This window comes from Scyliorhinus canicula, chromosome 2, assembly GCF_902713615.1.
Source record: "Scyliorhinus canicula chromosome 2, sScyCan1.1, whole genome shotgun sequence".
Lineage (NCBI taxonomy): Eukaryota > Metazoa > Chordata > Chondrichthyes > Carcharhiniformes > Scyliorhinidae > Scyliorhinus > Scyliorhinus canicula.
In genome coordinates, this window is record NC_052147.1 from 273,091,664 (window position 1) to 273,111,265 (window position 19,602).

The 19,602-nt window shown below is 47.1% G+C and overlaps 1 protein-coding gene across 1 annotated transcript in view; it reads right to left on the reverse strand.

Annotated features, from left to right (window-relative positions):
• The window catches only part of LOC119962143 (contactin-associated protein-like 5), a 1,043,235-nt gene that overhangs the window by 517,974 nt on the left and 505,659 nt on the right, over positions 1-19,602 (reverse strand). Inside the window, exon 7 of the mRNA XM_038790068.1 lies at positions 14,079-14,222. Coding sequence (XP_038645996.1) covers positions 14,079-14,222 — 144 coding nt within the window. The remainder of the gene's footprint in view (positions 1-14,078; positions 14,223-19,602) is intronic.

Here is a 19,602-nt window from a genome sequence, read left to right on the forward strand (position 1 = left end):
CCCCCTTCTAGCTCTCCTAAGTCCATTTTTGAGTTCCTTCCTGGCTACCTTGTAAACCTCTAGAGCCGAGTCAGATCCTTGCTTCCTCAACCTTACATAAGCTTCCTTCTTCCTCTTGTCATCCAAGACTCCTTCACCTTTCCATTCCTTCCTCGTCTCAGTGGGATTTAAGTTCTGCTTAGTTCTTTGATCAGCACACATTCACCCTCCGCACGATCCTCTGCCCTGCTTAATTTGAAGAATTTAACTTCCTCCAGTTTGCTCAATAACCTTCACTAGCACAAAATTATCTGCATTAATTTAATGCTAATCGCTCGCAAGCTTTGCTGGACTGAGGCGCTCGCATTAACTCGAAAGATTTTGCACAAACTCAAAACGCCAACCAGCAAGGCCACTTTAAGTTGGTGTGGCAATGATTTACTTCAACAGTCTGCTAACTCTCACCCAGCAATATGTCAAATAATTTGAAGGAAATGACTTTGTAAATTAACCCAACATTAAAAAATCCTTTATAAAAAAAAATGTCACGATGGCTGAGTCATCACCATTCAATGATGCAGAGTCCACCTAGTGACTATTGCTGTGTGCAAGCATCATGAAAATGGTTCAATGTTAAGGAACACCCAGGTGTTTCTGAAAACAGCAATGGATGCGGGGAACTGTCATGTTTGACGAAGTGCTCAATGCCAAAGAACAACAGATGTCTAACCAGAACAGGCCCAGGAAAGTGTATTGCTTGCCAAAGTAGTCAGTGTTATGGATGGCCAAATGTCTTGGAGCATCACAGGGAGATTGAGAATAATGTTCCATCTGCTTATTGATAACATTCATTTGTTTTCTCCCTTGTACACAAATATGTGCCGATTATGAAAGTCACAGCATATTTTCTCAGCTCCCTTTTCCACACGCAAACATTTTGTTTTGAGCCATCCCAGAACCCAGGCCTAATGAGCCTCGCCATATTCCTGGAGTGCGATTTACAATTGGCGGTTGCCTTTTTTTTTGGAAACAATTGCGGTTACATACAATCGAGGTCTGTTATCATAAATTGATGGGAGTTGTTTCCAGGGGGAACAAAAAAAACTTTATCACGAAGAGAGATTTGCAGCAATGAGCTTTAAGAGTGCATTTGAATGGGATCATAATGTACCTCATTCTTCGCACAGTTTAAATCTCATTGCTGGTAGTCTCTGAAGTTTGTCTTAATGGAGGCCATGCCATAATTTTTAGGTATGATTTAAGTGTATTTTGAGTATGGAAGTTGAGTACTTTTGGGAGGCAGCCAAAAAGTGCATTATGTAGTTCCTATTGCTGATATTGTACAGCATTTAAGCATTCTTGACAGCATTCTTGGTTAACGTATCTTGACAAGGAGTCAAAGCTCATGATTAAGAACGCAAGGAACTACTGCTTATAACAGAGTTGACTAAAAAAAGAAAAACAATTCGAAGAGAGAGAAAAATCTATTTATTTTTGATTCCAGCTGCATACTTTAAAATTCCCATCCCTCTCATGTCTAAACTGATGGTGTAGGAGGGAGGGTTTCAGACTTCTGGACCAGTGGGTTCACTTCCAGGGCAGATGTGACCTGTGCAAGAAGGACGGGTTGCATCTAAACTGGAGGGGCACCAATATCCTGGCTGGGAGGTTTGCAAGAGTCACTCGGGAGGATTTAAACTAGTATGGCAGGGGGGTAGGAACCAGAATGTGAGCTTAGAAAGTGCAATAACTGAAGGGGAAATAGAGAACAAAAATAAGAGAACAACATCACCCTGTCTGCCCAAACCCAGTGGTCTGAAGTGAATTTGTTTCAACGCCAGAAGTATAGCAGCTAAGGTGGATGAACTTAGAGCACTTATTATTACTTTTACGATGTTGTGGCTATCACAGATACATGGCTGGGGGCAGGACTGGCAGCTGAACGTTGGAGGATATGGATGCTTCAGGAGAGATAGAGGGGGGTGGAAAAGGGATGGGGGAGTAGCATTACTGGTTAAAGATACTATTATAGTCCTACTGCAGGAGGACACCTTGGGGGCCTCATACAATGAGGAAATCTGGGTAGAACTGAGGAACAGGAAGGGGGCAATCACAATGCTGGCCGTTTATTACAGGACCCCCCAACTGCCAGAGAGAGAGATAGAGGAGCAGATAGGTAGAGAGATTTTGGCTAGTTGCAAAAGTAACAGGGTTATTGGTAGATGTGTCCAATTCTGGTCACAGCACTACCAGAAGGACGTGGAGGCTTTGGGGAGAATACAGAAAAGGTTTACCAGGATGTTGCGGCGTAACAATAATAATAATCACTTTTTGTCACAACTAGGCTTCAATGAATTTTCTGTGAAAAGCCCCTAGTTGCCACATTCTCGATTGAATAAACGGGGATTGTTCTCCCCAGAGAGACGGAGGCGGAGGGGCAATCTGATAGAAGTTTATAAAATAATTAGGGGTGTAGATAGGGTGAATAGGTGGAGGCTTTTTCCCAGGGCAGAAATTACAACTACAAGGGGCACAGGTTCAAGGTGAGTGGGGGAAAGGTTCAGTGGAGATGTACAGGGGAAGTTTTTTACCCAGAGGGTGGTCTTGGCCTGGAATGCACTGCCAAGTGAGGTGATTGAGCCAGATACATTAGCGACCTTTAGACTTAATTGGATAGGCACATGAACAGATGGGGTATAGAAGGAAACAAGCGGTTGGTCTAGATACACACCGAGGTTCCTTAGACTTATCAACCCCTGACCACTACCATCTGGAGGGACAGGAGCAGCAGGTATCTGGGAACGCCACCACCTGGAGGTTCTCCTCCAAGTCACTCACCACCCCGACTTGGAAATATATTGCCGTTCCTTCCCTGTCACTGGAACCAAATCCTAGAGTTCATTCCCAAACAGCACTATGGATATACCTACTGGGACTGCAGCAGTTGAAGAAGGCAGCTCACCACCACCTTCTGAAGGACAACTAGGGATTGCCAATAAATGCTGGCCTAACCAGCGACGCCCACATCCCGTAAATGAATTAAAGAAAGTCCTGCTCTTAAGTCCCATGGCCCTGTGTAAAAATCTCTGTGAAGCCTATATATTGTTTCCAAAGATCTGGAAATATTGACCTAAATAAGGATTTTAACTGGTGTGAAATCAGGTAACAAAACACAATGAGCGAGATCCTCTGGCTGTTCACTTCAGTGGGATTTTCCTGTCCCACCGACAGCGCACAGCCTTCGCGGGATTCCTGGTGGCGTGGTGTGGATTCAATGGCAGGCCGACTTCTGCCGTCTAGAATCACGGCGCGGGGAGGCCGGGGAATCTAGTCCCGGGTAAAAAAACTGAAAGCCATATTTTTCCTGGGCATCGAAGTACTGACAGTCATAGAACATAGAACAGTACAGCACAGAACAGGCCCTTCGGCCCTCGATGTTGTGCCGAGCAATGATCACCCCACTTAAACCCACGTAACCCGTACACCCGTAACCCGTAACCCAACAATCCCCCCATTAACCTTACACTACGGGCAATTTAGCATGGCCGATCCACCTAACCCGCACATCTTTGGACTGTGGGAGGAAACCGGAGCACCCGGAGGAAACCCACGCACACACGGGGAGGACGTGCAGACTCCACACAGACAGTGACCCAGCCGGGAATCGAACCTGGGACCCTGGAGCTGTGAAGCATTGATGCTAACCACCATGCTACCGTGAGGCCCCTAAGTCATTTGAGTCTTGATTGGAGGCTGCAGCCCAGCCATTAAATCTGGCAGCACTTAGTGTATTTTTAAAAAGTAGCTTAAGATAATGACCCATGGAGAGGGGGAAAATATATTGATCTCTAAAAAAGTTTTCACGGCACCTCATGCGGGACATGGGCAGTTTCTGCTCGTTCTTAGAGTTGGTATTTTCTCCAAGGGCAAAAAAAATCATACTTCATTTACAGTAAATCACTGAAGACTGGGAATCTCACTCATTTGCATTTCAGCCACCGTCTGGGCAGGTGCTTGGGGTAAAGGACTCCGTAACTCGAGCTCTGTCCCTATTTCTGACAACAAAGCGGAGGTAGAGAGCAGCAAATTTGGGAAGTTCACTCAACATTGTGATGAGGAACCTTTACCCAAGAGTTGGTGAGCTCTGTGCCACTTGCTGCTTTTCAGCAAAATGTTTCTTGCATTCAGAGAATCCGCTGTGAACACCTTTGTTGAGTCTGTGCTCAAAATGGCTGTTGTTTACCCACGTGACAGCAATCACTGTGCCTCAACGTGGTTCAATGCAGGCAAAACACTTTGAGGCACTTCATTCTAAGATATATAAATGCAACATTTCTTTTGCTTTGGAAGAATCCGAATTCTAATTCTGATACGATATCTGGAGTTGTCTGGTGTTTCAAAATACGAACAGTCAGGACCGAGAGAAAAGCACCAAACAACTTGCACCCTTATTCTGTGGAATTTATTCAGCACACCGGTTTAGCTGGTTTCGCACACTGGGCTAAATCGCTGGCTTTTAAAGCAGACCAAGGCACGGCAGCAGCACGGTTCAATTCCAGTACCCCCCCCCCCCCCCCCGAACAGGCGCTGAAATGTGGCGACTAGGGGCTTTTCACAGTAACTTCATTGAAGCCTACTCGTGACAATAAGCGATTTTTCATTTTTCTTGCCAGACCTGGAAATGGCTGAGAATGATGGCTGAAAATGAAGATATTTTTCAGGGAGTGTGGGTGTCACTGGTTGAGCCAGCATTCATTGCTCACCCCTAATTGCCCCTGAGCTGAGAGGACAGATTTCCTTTCCGAATGGACTTTAATGAACCAGATGGATTTTTACAAGAAGAAATTGTGGGAGCCCTGACTGAGATATTTGCCTCATCGTTAGCCATGGGTGAGGTACCAGAGGACTGAAGGGTAGCAAATGTCGTGCCCTTATTTAAGCAGGGCTGCAAAGAAAAAACTGGGAATTATAGACCTGTAAGCCTAACATTTGTGGTGGGTAAGTTATTAGGGAAGATTCTGAGGGATATGGAAATTTGCATTTGGAAAGACGGCTTTGTGCATGGGAGATCATGCCTTACAAATTTGTTAGAGGTCTTTGATGAAGTGACCAGGAAAATTGGCGAGGACAGGACTTCAGTAAGGCCTTTGATAAAGTTCCACATGGTAGATTGCTCTGGAAGATTACATCACATGGAATCTAGGGAGAGCTGGCAAATTGGATGTACAATTTGCTTGATAGTCACGAGTAGGCTTCAATGAAGTTACTGTGAAAAGCCCCTAGTCGCCACATTTCAGCGCCTGTTCGGGGGGGGGGGGGTACTGGAATTGAACCGTGCTGCTGCCGTGCCTTGGTCTGCTTTAAAAGCCAGCGATTTAGCCCAGTGTGCGAAACCAGCTAAACCGGTGTGCTGAATAAATTCCACAGAATAAGGGTGCAAGTTGTTTGGTGCTTTTCTCTCGGTCCTGACTGTTCGTATTTTGAAACACCAGACAACTCCAGATATCGTATCAGAATTAGAATTCGGATTCTTCCAAAGCAAAAGAAATGTTGCATTTATATATCTTAGAATGAAGTGCCTCAAAGTGTTTTGCCTGCATTGAACCACGTTGAGGCACAGTGATTGCTGTCACGTGGGTAAACAACAGCCATTTTGAGCACAGACTCAACAAAGGTGTTCACAGCGGATTCTCTGAATGCAAGAAACATTTTGCTGAAAAGCAGCAAGTGGCACAGAGCTCACCAACTCTTGGGTAAAGGTTCCTCATCACAATGTTGAGTGAACTTCCCAAATTTGCTGCTCTCTACCTCCGCTTTGTTGTCAGAAATAGGGACAGAGCTCGAGTTACGGAGTCCTTTACCCCAAGCACCTGCCCAGACGGTGGCTGAAATGCAAATGAGTGAGATTCCCAGTCTTCAGTGATTTACTGTAAATGAAGTATGATTTTTTTTGCCCTTGGAGAAAATACCAACTCTAAGAACGAGCAGAAACTGCCCATGTCCCGCATGAGGTGCCGTGAAAACTTTTTTAGAGATCAATATATTTTCCCCCTCTCCATGGGTCATTATCTTAAGCTACTTTTTAAAAATACACTAAGTGCTGCCAGATTTAATGGCTGGGCTGCAGCCTCCAATCAAGACTCAAATGACTGTCAGTACTTCGATGCCCAGGAAAAATATGGCTTTCAGTTTTTTTACCCGGGACTAGATTCCCCGGCCTCCCCGCGCCGTGATTTGGGGCCTCACGGTAGCATGGTGGTTAGCATCAATGCTTCACAGCTCCAGGGTCCCAGGTTCGATTCTCGGCTGGGTCACTGTCTGTGTGGAGTCTGCACGTCCTCCCCATGTGTGCGTGGGTTTCCTCCGGGTGCTCCGGTTTCCTCCCACAGTCCAAAGATGTGCGGGTTAGGTGGATTGGCCATGCTAAATTGCCCGTAGTGTAAGGTTAATGGGGGGATTGTTGGGTTACGGGTTAGGTGGGTTTAAGTAGGGTGATCATTGCTCGGCACAACATCGAGGGCCGAAGGGCCTGTTCTGTGCTGTACTGTTCTATGTTCTATGTTCTATGATAGTAGGAAGCAGAGGATAATGGTGGAAGGATGCTTGTTGGACTGTAGGCCTGTGACTAGTGGTGTGCCTCAGAGGTCAGTGCTGGGCCAATTGCAATTTGTTATCTATATTAACGATTTAGATAAGAATGTACAAGGCATGATTTGTAAGTTGTGAGGAAAGTTCTCAAAAATTGCAGCAGGATCTTGATCAGCTGGTGAAGTGGGCCGAGAACTGGCAAATGGAGTTCAGTACAGATAAGTGTAAGGTGTTTCATTCCGGAAAGTCAAATCAAGGTAGGACTTTCACGGTGAATGGTAGGACCTTAGGATGTATTGTGGAACAGAGGGACCTTGGAGTTGAGATGTATTTTTGTCTAAAGGTGGAGTCAGAGGTAGATAGGGCAGTGAAGAAGGCTTTTGACATGCTGGCCTTCATCAGTCAAGGCATTGAGTAAAGACGTTAGGAAGTTATGTTGCAGTTGTACAGGACGTTGGTGAGGCCACACCTCAGTTCAGGTTTGGTCGCCTTGCTATAGGAAAGATATTGGGCGGGATTCTCCAACCCCCTGCCGGTCGGAGAATCCCCGGGGAGGCAGCGCGAATCCCGCCCCACCACTCCGACGCTGGCTGCCATACTCTCCGCCGCCGGTTTTCGGGCGGGGATCACGCTACGCCAGTCGGGGGCCATTAGCAGCGCCCCACCCCCCCGGCAATTCTCCGGGCCCAGATGGGCCGAGCAGCCGTCGGTTTCTGGCCGGTCCTGCCGGCATGGATTGAACATGGTCCCACACGGGCTGGCAGGCGGGCTGGTGCGGTCCTCGCGAGGGCATGGGGGGATCCAGCCCTGGTGGGGGGGCAACGGTGGCCTGGCCCGCGAATGGGGCACACCGATCTACAGGTGGGCCTGTGCCGTAGGTGCACTCATCTCTTCCGCGCCGGCCCCCGTAGGGCTCCGCCATGGCGGGCGCGGGGAAGACACCCCCCTGCGTATGCGCCAGAATACGGCGGCCGGTCTGTGCATGTGCTAAACCACGTCGGCGGTTCTGCGCATGCGCTAACTCGCGCAGTCCCTTCGGTGCCAGCTGGCACGGTGCCAACCCCTCCGCCGTTGGCCTAGCCCCTGGAAGTGCGGAGAATTCCGCAACTTCCGGTTGCCCGACACCGGAACGGTTCACGACGTTCTTGGCGCCAGCGTCGGTCCAATTCGCCGATTGTAGTGAATCCCGCCCGTTGTTAAACTGCAGAGAGTGCAGAAGAGGTTTACAAGGATGTTGCCAGGACCCAAGGGACTGAGTTACAGGGAGAGATTGGACAGGCTATGACTTTTCTCTTTGGAGCGTAGGAGACTGAGGGGTGACCTTATAGAGGTGTATAAGATCATGAGAGGCACTGATAGGGTGAATGCTCTCAGTCTTTTTCCCAGGGTTGGCGAATCGGGAACTAGAGAGCATAAGTTTAAGGTAAGAGGGGAAAGAATTAATGGGAACCTGAGGAGCAACATTTTTTACACAGAGGGTGGTCCTTCTGTGGAATGAGCTGCCAGAGGAAGTGGTTGAGGTAGAGACATTGACGACATTTAAAAGACATTTGGACAGACACATGGATAGGATAGGCAAGAGGGATATGAGCCAAAAACAGGCAAATGGGTTTTTTGGTTGGCATGAACCAGTTTGGGGTGAAGGGCCTATCTCTGTGCCGTAGATTCTATGAATCGACAATCGTCATCATTAGACTTCTGATTCCAGCTTTTAAAAAAAAAATTGAATTTAAATTCCACCATCTGCCGTGGCGGGATTTGAACCAGGGACCCCAGAGCATTATCCTGGGTCACTTCATTACTAGTCCAGTGACAATACCCCTGTGCCCCCCCCCCCCATCCCCATGTAACGTGCTGTACCTCTTTGAATTTCAAAACAAAAAAAAATAATCTGATTCAGAATACGAGACTGCAGTCAAAGAATTGAAATACAATAATTAGGATAATTCTACAAAGAATATTCCAAAAGCCAAATTTATTCACAGTGTCAAACAGATGAAACTATTCAATATTATCAAAGAATGTTTCAGTATCTGAGACTAGCGGCACAGAATTCCCCAGACTCAATGTGAATGATTAAAGGATCAAATAGTCTGCAAATATATTTTTTTAATGAGCACAGTTTTTGGTTAAATCTGAGATGGATATGTTCAGACGCCTAATTCTCCTGAATTTAAAAGAAAGACTCACCAGGCATTAGATCAGTTGCAGCCAGATACTTTGAGGGAACCACAGCAATTCTTAAGATCATTCCAAATTTCATAAAGTGGAAAGCACAAAAAAAACTAATCCATCCCTTTCCCTTCATGATAGAGTGTTATAACCTCTTCATAACGAACTCCCTCGGCTGAACTTAACCCTCAAATTGTCCGGAAATCCACCTCCCACATAATCCCTTAGAAAGTCCCACTTACCTTCCATCTCCAACCCTGACTGATCTCTATTGGATGCTTATTCCCCAGGAACATTTGATTTCAAAATCCTTGCTTTGCCTTGTAAATCTCTTCACTTAACCTCTGCACTTTCAACTATTCAGCGCTTAGCCGACTGCACTTTGCCTTATTTTATGGCCGCTTCACTGTTGGTGACAGAGCTGTCAATGATTACGCTCTAGAACATTCCTTCTATTTCCTTCTGTCCAGCTACTCTTTTTAAACCTGCAGAAATTTCTTGAACCAAGCCTTATTTCCACTGTTCTTGAAGTTTGTGCATTCTTATAGAATTACGTGACAAAAAGGAAAACAGGCCATTCGGCCCATTCAGGCGGTTTTGGTGCTTGCCTTCCCATGAGCAGTACTATGAGTCCAATATGGCTGACATGTTCCCATATCCTTTTATTCTTCTTCCCTCCGGCTCCAAGTTATTTTCACTTGCCTCCTGCTTTTCTGCCTATTGTTTTTTATCTGATTATGGGATATGAGCGTTACTGGCAAGGCCAGCATTTGTTTCCAATCCCTAATTGTCCTTCAGAATGTAACGATGAGACACCTTGTTGAACCACTGCAGTCCTTGTGGTGTAGGGACACCCACAGTGCTGTTTGGGAGTTTCAGAATTTTGACTCAGCTATAGTGAAGTTAGAGTGCTTTGTCCAATCTTGTATTTGTCTACTGCAAGGACCCTTTCTATTCATACCCTTATTTCCCATTTCTTTGATTTTGTTGTTATTTTTGATCCATGGATATTTAACGGACATAGACATAGATAACATAGAACATACAGTGCAGAAGGAGGCCATTCGGCCCATTGCTCTGCACCGACCCGAATTAAGCCCTCACTTCCACCCTAACCCTGTAACCCAATAACCCCTCCCAACCTTTTTGGACACTAAGGGCAATTTAGCATGGCCAACCCACCAAACCTGCATGTCTTTGGACTGTGGGAGGAAACCAGAGCACCCGGAGAAAACCCACGCAGACACGGGGAGAACGTGCAGACTCCACACAGGCAGTGACCCAGCGGGGAATCAAACCTGGGACCCTAGCGTTGTGAAGCCACAGTGCTATCCACTTGTGCTACTGTGCTGCCCTATACGATGTACCTATAACTCGAGTAGAGGAAGTGAGGAACTCAAAAGATGCAAAATATTACACTGCGTTATGAAGATTTAGATTTTCAATAGAAGAACTCAGATTTTCTGGCACCTCAAGAGATTGAAGGGATTTGCTTCGATCGGTTGGCTGATGGCCAATGGATTGGTCAAACACCGTATTCTGCCCGGTGACAGACAGTGATTGGGTCCTGCCAGGTGGGATGTTTTCAGAGGACCCAGGAAGTGGAGAGAAGGCTCTGGACACTGAGAGAAGAAGTAGGATACTTCGTCCGGCGACGCCAGAATCATGAATCGTAATCGGGCAACAAATCAGGTGCTGGCCGGAATTCGAGGTCGGTGCCGGGCGCCTGGTCGGTCTGACCTCCCGCGACACTCCACCTCCACCAGGCGGAGTGACACCTGCGTGGTTCACTCATGGTATTTAAAAACTGGGACCGGGCGCCATGGCTGCAGTCTGCAAGGCAGCCATCTGGCTGTGCACCAGACTGACTGTCCACTGTGCCCCATAAAGGTGTGGAGCACCACTGGCCATATGTCATAGAATCGTTTTTTTTTACATAGAATTTACAGTACAGAAGGAAGTTATTCCGCCCATCGAGTCTGCACCGGCTCCTGGAAAGAGCACCCTACCCAAGGTTAACACCTCCACCCTAAAAGGAGGTGAGGTTTGGAATGCTATATCCTGCAAAGCTTTGGGTTACGTTTGAGGAACTCCACTACTACTTTGAGACACCAGAACAGGTTTGGACCTTTATTAAAGACAAGAAGCTGGACTTGAACTAATGGGCACTGAGTTCTTTCAGTGCTGTACAGTGGCGGCGGCCTGTTAACTTAAAGTTGCTCTGACTAGGACTTTTACTAAGAAAAAGAAGCTGGACTGGAACTAAAGGACTCGGGGCTTTCAGACATTTTGTGTGGCGGCGGTTTGTTAAATTATCCTGTACTGTAATGTTTTATCTAAGATTGTTTTCAGCCTGGACAGAGAGTGGGGGTTGGAGGGCGCACTGTTTAGGGTCCTTTGGGGGGATCGCAATGGGGGGGGGGGGGGGCCTGTGCTTGGTACCTTCGGGTGCGAGATCGGGGCCTCTGATGGGGGGATGGGCTAGGGGCTAGTCACGGGACTTGAAAGGGCTCGGTGGGATACAATTAGGTTAATGGGTCCCTGGTGGGTGGGGGGAGGGCCTGAGCGCTGGGACGGGAGACAGGTAGGCGCCAAGGGCAGGGGTCAGTGTGACTAGCGTAGGTCAGGGGGCACCAGGGAGATCGGAGGGGGGGCGGGGCGAGCTAGGGCCAAGCGCAGGGCTGACCTGGCAGGCCAGGCCTGGGGGAGTAGGGGAGACCAGGCCGGGGGGGGGGGAGGGCGGGGAGGGAGAAGAGGGTTAGGGCCACGTTAGCTTAGTGTAGTGGAACACGTGTGGCATGGGTAAACAGAGCTGGCAGGGAAAGTGCCGTATGGAAGGATTTTTGGTTTCAACATTTATTAACATGTTTATTCTTTCCCACTGTTCGTTCTCACTATGTTAAGGCTCTTTGCACAGGGCCATTTTTCGCTTTGTAACTGTTACAAATTTGTGTTAAATAAAAAACTTCAAAAAAAAAAAAAAAAAAAAAAAAAAACACCTCCACCCTATCCCCATAACCCAGTAACCCCACCCAACGCTAAGGGCAATTTTGGACACTAAGGGCAATTTAGCACGGCCAATCCACCTAACCTGCACATCTTTGGACTGTGGGAGGACACCGGAGCACCCGGAGGAAACCCATGCACACACAGGGAGGATGTAATGTTGTGTGGCACAATGCTGTAGGGTCTGAATGATGGACACACCGACAGCAGCCGCCCCTCCCCCGGTCCTGTCCTGTCTTCAGCCCCTGAAAATTGCTGCAGACGACTCAACTGACACACAGAAAACTGCTCCAAATTCTCCGATGTGATGTGAACACTCCATGGTAAGCAGTCCAAGTAATGTAACTGCTAATGCTGGGAAGCAAAAGTTCCATTCAGTGGATCATCCCTGAAAGTCTGCATGTCTGTCCCCTTCAGCAGAGCAAGTGGATGAGCTTGCCTTCCAGCAAGTGTTGTCCACCAGACTTTCCATTGTAACTATACCTGCCAATGTTCCAGCCTCTTCAACCCAGGGGTGCAGATTTTCTGCACTGGCAATAGAGGAAGTGATGGTACGACTTCTGCAGGGTTCTCTCCGTGCCACACTACCCCTTCCTACACACCCCCAATCAGACTATGCAGCTACAGCTCACTAATGGAGGCCGAAGACAGGAGTTAGCGCATAATGTCAAGGGTCAGCACTAACGGATGGCACGGTGAGCACTGTCGCACTGTGCTGAATGTGTGCACGTAGAAAGAGAGAGAGGGAGGATGTGTGTCTGAGAGACTGAAGGTAAAAGAGAAAAGGAAAGGAAGGTGCACAAATACCCTCTGTGCACAATGTATCTGTAGTGCGGCAAGGTGGCGCAGTGCTGCCTTCTAGCGCCAAGGACCCTGGTTTGTTTTTTTAAATAAATTTAGTGTACCCAATTATTTTTTTTTCCCAATTATGGGGCAATTTAGAGTGGCCAATCTACCTATCCTGGATATCTTTGGGTTGTGGGGGTGAAACCCAAGCAGACACGGGGAGAACATGCAAACTCCACACGGACAGTGACCCAGGGCCGGGATTCGAACCCGGGTCCTCAGCGCCGTGAAGCAGCAATGCTAACCACTGTGCCACCGTGCTGCCCCCCTGGTTTGATTCTGACCTTGGGTGACCATGTGGAGTTTGCACGTTCTCTCCCTGACTGCGTGGGTTTCCTCCGAGTGCTCCAGTTTCCTCTTACAATCCGAATGACTGCATTTTGGAAGAATGTGATTGACTGTGAGGCTCTTTAGAATGTGCTGGGGTCTAAAAGACATGAGACGGGATTCTCTGTCCTGCCAGCCCCATTTTCCGGCATGGCGCGTCCTCACCTTCAGCGAGATTCTCCGTTCCCGCAGCCGGCTAATGGGGTAAAAATTAGTGTTTTGAAGTTCTTCCGGGCAGAGAGAAAATCACTTGTCGAATAAGTCATCAGGAAGGGTTTGAAAGCCAAAAGGTAAGTGAGGCACAAGGTTACCATGGGAGATCTTGTCAGCAGAGCGGGTAGCGGTCCGGCATCTGAACCAGATGTTCTGGGTTCAGGTCCCACCCCAAGATTTGATGGTCAAGAGAGGCGTGTTCACAACATGGCCAAAAAGTTTCAATATCAGCCTGCAAATCCTTCCAACACATATCGATGGCTGGTGGTAGGCGCAGGAAAGATTCCTAGTCAGCCATGTGATGCCAAGAAAGTTAGAGCCTCACCAACCCATATCCCCAGCTCCAGGCTACAACTTACACATTGCCGAAGCAACTTGGAGTCCCTGGCTGAACTGCAACACACCACCACCCCACCACCACTGTGAGTTGTAAATGGACAAACTTGTGTTCAATAACCTTGCACTTTTAAAAAGAAAACAGTTAATTAAACAAGCTTCATTACTACAATATAAGCAAAGTATTATGGATGCTAGGAATCTGAATTATAAACAGAAAATGCTGGATAAAGTCAGCAGGTCTGGCAGCATCTGTGGAGAGAGAAACAGGGGGCTGGATTCTTCCGCCTCGCCCGCTGAAAGACCGCCACGGGCAGGGCACGGACTATGTAAAGGTCCATTGACCTCGGGTGGGAATTTCCAGTCACCGGGCCAGAGGTAATGTCTCAAGTCGATACGACGCTTCAGTTCAGGTGTTGATGTTATTTCCCTAGTTTCCATGCATTCAATCACTCAAGCTATCAAAGATAAAGAACAAAGGACAATGCAGCACAGAAACAGGCTCTTCGTCCCTCCAAGCCTGTACTGGTCACGATACGACCTTTGGCCAAATCCCACAAATAACAAAATCAATCCTATCTCCCCAATTACCTTTGTTTCTAAGCTCTTACCACAATGTGTATCTGAGGTTTGCGTCTCTTGGCCAGATCAATAATATTCACTCCGTTGTAATAGAGATTCTCAATGCAGCCATGAAAGTTCTTCCTCAGGAATGTCACCGATTTTCCTGGAATTGGAATCCCTCCAAAACTCAGCTGAAAATACAAGAGAAGACACACACAAAATTATGCTGACAAAGGTATTTGCGAACGATGTGAAACGCTATCAGATCCTCATCAACAGCTACAAAAATCCTCAGTGGGTTAGCTGATGCGTCAGCAATTGCAACTGCACTGATCAGCTTTGCTAACGTTCCCCAGTCATGGAAGGGAGTCACAAGGCCAAGGTGATGTTGGAGGAGTCAGGCACTCAAGATGCTGACTTAGAAATGATAGTGGGGTTAACCTTGTGAATCCTCTACTACGAACTATGTTGTAGGTAAGATAGCCATGGTTACCAGGCAGATCTGACTTGAAAGCAGAAAATGCTGCAGAAATGTTTGACAGGGAAAACCTGATCAACAATTTGAAATGAAAATGAAATGAAAATCGCTTAGTGTCACAAGTAGGCTTCAATGAAGTCACTGTGAAAAGCCCCTAGTCGCCACATTCTGGCGCCTGTTCGGGGAGGCTGGTACGGGATTAATTTCAGGTTGATGAGGGGCATGGGTGGTGTGGTATTGGGAAGGCAGTCAGGAGGCATTCATTTATTCTCTCATGGGATGTAGGCATTACTGGCAAGGCCAGCATTTGTTGCCCACTCCTTATTTCCCTATTGGCCTGAAAGGTCCTTTCAGAGGGCAGTTAAGAATCAGCAATGTTACATTGGGTCTGGATTCACATACAGGTCAGACCGGGTAAGGATGGCAGATTTCCTTCCCTAAAGGACTTTAGTGGACAGATTGGTTTTTATGGCAATCAATAATGGTATTTTCATCACTACTAGACTTAGGTACGGGGAATATTGGGCCATTTTGGGGTCACAGGGCGTGAGGCAAACATAGAAACATAGAAAAAAGCAGCAGGTGCAAACCATTTTACTTAGTAATCTTTATTGTCACCAGTAGACTTACATTAACACTGCAATGAAGTTACTGTGAAAAGCCCCCAGTCATCTTGGGCATTCTTCCCCATTTTTTCTAAGGGATATGGGCATCACTTCCTAGGCCGGCATTATTGCCCATTCCTAGTTGCCCTTCAGAACTGGGTAGTGAGCTGCCTCCTTTAATTGCTGCAGTCCCTGAAATTCCGGTACATCCATAGTTCTGTTAGGGAGGGAAATCCAGGATGTTGCCTCACAACAATGAAGGAACGCCGGTATATTTATATATAGGCAGGGTGGTGAATGACTTGGAGGGGAACCTCTAAGTGGTGGGGCTCCGAGGTATCTGCTGCTCTTGTCCTCCTAGATGATAGTGGTTGTGAGTCTGGAAGGTGCTGTCTAAGGAACCTTGGTGATTTCCTGTAGTGCATTTTGTAGATGGTACATACGGCTGTCCGATTTGTCGGTGGTGGAGGGTTTCAATGATTGTGGCATTGACTTGTTTATTTCTATATGAACCACAAGCTGTTTCTTATATTGACCGAATGACCACACAACCAGTATATTAGTTCAAAAGACAGTTTATTAATAAACACAAGACTTCTCTCTATATGCAATGATACACATGGCTACACACTAACCTATACCTAATAACTAAGATGTCCTTCACTAAACTTCGGGGTGACTGGTTCTGTGCGGGAGATAAGGCCTTTATCTGTGCCAACATGGGTTGGTTGGAAGTCTTCAGGTTCGTCTCGGCTGGGCTCGTCCTTCAGGTAGCAATCACGGATCCTTGAACTTGGCTGGATGATATGTTACAGTTGGTCGCACCGAGGCCGGTCCAAAAGGGGCCGATCTCTCGGTTTGCAGTTCATCTTATTCCCCTCGGTTTTCACGCCCTTTGGGGCGGTCCTAACTCCAGATCCAATGGATCGATAGGGTTTTGATCACCCTCATTGATCCTGGCCAAGTAGGGGACAGATACCTCAATGGCTGGACAGGTCCTAGCTGTCATTGTCCCAGGCACGTATGCCTTTCAAAATAAGGGGAAGTGGCGCCGGTTAGTCTGCTACTTGATTCGAGTTCTATTGTCCTGGGAAATGGTGAGTGACCTTTAATAGGTGCAAGTTACTTGCACCTATTAAAGGTCAGTCAGGTCTGGCTTCTTTGCACAATACACAGAGGCTGGCTGTGTACTTGTCTGTTCCACAGGTTGACCACAATTCCCATGGTCCTTTGCAAGTGGCCATTTTAGATGGCTACAGTGGAAGAAGCAGGAATGAAGCAAGCTGCTTTGTCCTGGAAGGTGTTGAGCTTCTTGAGTGTTGTTGGAGCTGTACTCATCCAGGCATGTGGAGGATGTTGTCTGGTCTGGAGAGTGTTAGCTATGAGGAGCGGTTGAATAAATTCAGGTTGCTTTCATTGGAAAGACGGAGGCTAAGGGGAGACCTGATTGACGTCTACAAAATTATGGGAGGTATACACAGGGTAAATAGTCAGAAGCTTTTTCCCAGCGTGGAAGACTCAATTACAAGAGTGCAAAGGTTCAAGGTGAGAGGGATATAGTTTAGGGGAGTTGTGCAGGGAAAGGTTTTTACGAAGAGGGTGGATGTGGTGGAGGTAGGCACAGTAGCAACGTTTAAAGTGTATCTTGAGAGACACATGAACGGGCGGGGAATGGAGATGCACAGGTCGTTTAGGCAAAAAGTAATAGGTCTAAATAAGGAATCTGTATTGGCACAGGCATGGTGGACCAAAGGACCTGTTCCTCTGCTGTAATATTCTTTGTTCATACCTTAGCACCAAGTAGCAAATGTAACCACCAAATATCATCAGAGAAACTTAAGACTATAACATTATTTTACAAAATGGTGCTCATCTTAAATTTTGCTGTGTGCTATTTTATGACATGTAATAACTTTGTTTTAAACAGGTTAAGGCTTCCTCTAAATAGCAGTTAAAAGAAATAATATGAAAGTTAATTGCATCGAATGTTTAATTATATTCAGATGGTGGGCATTGCCACTGGGGGGGGGGGAGGGGGTGGTGATCATGGTGGTGGGATGGGAGATGGTGTTGACACAGGACTATGTCAGGGAAACAGGGTTAGTTTTAAGGGATCTATATTGTTAAATATTAGAAATAAGGTATAGTTTTAAGTGGGTTTAGTTTAGTGTTTCTGTGTAAGGAAAGATAAACATAAAGTTAGATTCAAGTTAGACAAAGCTATTTGCCCCTGGGGGGTTTTTGATTTCAGATAAAACCCATGATTATATTGTGCTTAGAGAGGTTAGGGGTGAAAAGTTAAAAAAAACTTGCAGAAGTATAAATTTCTTCCTTAGCAGCCAGATGCACCTTTAGGGTAGGAATGTTTTTTGAGTTTAGTTTTTAGCTAATTTTAAAGAAGTTGTTTTTAAAAGGCCAGAGAGGGAACATCTCTATCAGCTTTGCTTGAAGAAAAGCTCGACCATCGGGCAATGGTTACGAAAGACAGTGCAGGACATTTAAAGAAAAGCTTTTAAGGAAACCAGAGAAATGAAGAGAAGTTTCCAAGAGCTCTGAAGTTAAAGGATCAAAGGTGAACTGCCCTTTGAGAGCAGGATATTGTTTCTGAAAGGTAAAACCATACCTGGGAAGAGAAGAGCTGATGAGGTCTGCTACAAACAAGATTCATATCTGAAGCAATTGTAAGGTTGAGTGTTCTTACGTCCATTGTCTTCAGCAATAATGTTCTGCTGGGTGCTGAGTACCTGAATTTGTGTAAAAGCATTTCAGCTAAAGGAAACCTGAAAGGCGAGGTGGAGAACTTGAAGTGGATTCCTTGTTAAAAGTGGAACAGAAGCTCTGTTTCAAAGGATAAATGGAAAAGCTGGAATGGATTCCTAATGCAAACTGCTAATGGGGAGTTTTGTTTGAAAGATGATTTTAAAATGTGCCATTTTGGGAGTACCGGGGGTTACCATTGATCAGAAACTGAACTGGACTAGCCATATTAATACTGTGGCTACCAGGGCAGGTCAAAAACAAAGAATCCTTTGGCGAGTAACTCACCTCCTGACCCCCCCAAAGCCTGTCCACCATCTACAAGGCACGAGTCACCAGTGTAATGGAATAATCTCCATGTGCCCGGATGAGCGCAGCTCCAACAACACTCAAGAAGCTCAACACCGTCCAGGACAAAGCAGCCCCGCTTGATTGCTCCCCTTTCCACAAACATTCAAACCCTCCACCACTGACGAACAGTGTCAGCCATGTGTATCATCTACAAAATGCACTGCAGTAACTTTCCGAGCTTCCTTACACAGCACCTTCCATCTAGAAGGACAAGAGCAGCAGATTTCTGGGAACCCCACCACCTGGAGGTTTCCCTCCAAGTCACTCACCACCTTGACTTGGAAATATATCGGCCTTCCTTCACTGTCGCTGAGGCAACATCCTGGAACTCCCTCCATAACAGCACATTGTGTGTACATACACCTCAAGGACTGGAGCAGTTCAAGAAGGCAGCAGACCACCACCTTTTGAAGGGCAATTAGGGATGGGCAATAAATTCTGGCATAACCAGTGATGCGCACAATCCATAAATGAATTAAAACAAAGCAAACCCCTTTACGCTTGAGTGATTTTGAAGTGGTCCGCTGGATATTGAAAGCACTTAACTCTTATGTGGTTGATGTTTGAAAGCATTGTGGTTTCCGCACTTAGACTTACTCACCCACGAAGAAGATGAATGAAGCAAGGCTCACAGCGGGTTTGTGGAAGCTGTCAATCACAGCTCATTACCAGAAATGAATGCATAGCTTGCAGCTGTCGGATCTAGGGGTTTAGACACAGCTGTTCTCCATCCAGGAAAGGATACCTGATATGATAATGATGATAATCGCTTATTGTCACAAGTAGGCTTCAAATGAAGTTGCTGTGAAAAGCCCCTTGTCGCCACATTCCGGCGCCTGTTCGGGGAGGCTGGCCTGCATTGGTCTTCTTTAAAACCCAGCTATTTAGCCCAGTGTGCTGAACCAGCCCCTGATTCTCCAATTCTGAGGCTCTGTCCCCACGCTGGCGTGGGAACGGTGGCGTTTTACGACAGGCAAAATGTTTTGCTGGGGGCTAGCATGCCGGCATCGGAAAGCACCCGGCTCTAGCTGCCAATACGGCACGGAGAATTACCGGATCCTTAGCTGCGCATGCGCATGGCAGCAGCCTGCAGTGGCTGCGCCATGCTAGATGGCGGATGCCGATCGCAGACCCGGCCTGCGAAATAGTGCCCCCCCCCCCCCTTTGGCCGGCTCGTGTGCCCCGGACCACCACCCCCCACAGTGCCCGCAGCCCCTAATAAAGTCCCCCCCTGCCCGCAGATCGGCCCTTCCCTGACTGTGACGGTGCTGGACTGAGGCCACACGCAACCGACGCCATAGGGAACTCAGCCGGTCGGGGACGGAGCATCGGGGGGCGGGCCTCAGGCAATATCGCTACGTCGCGCACCATTACCTCCGA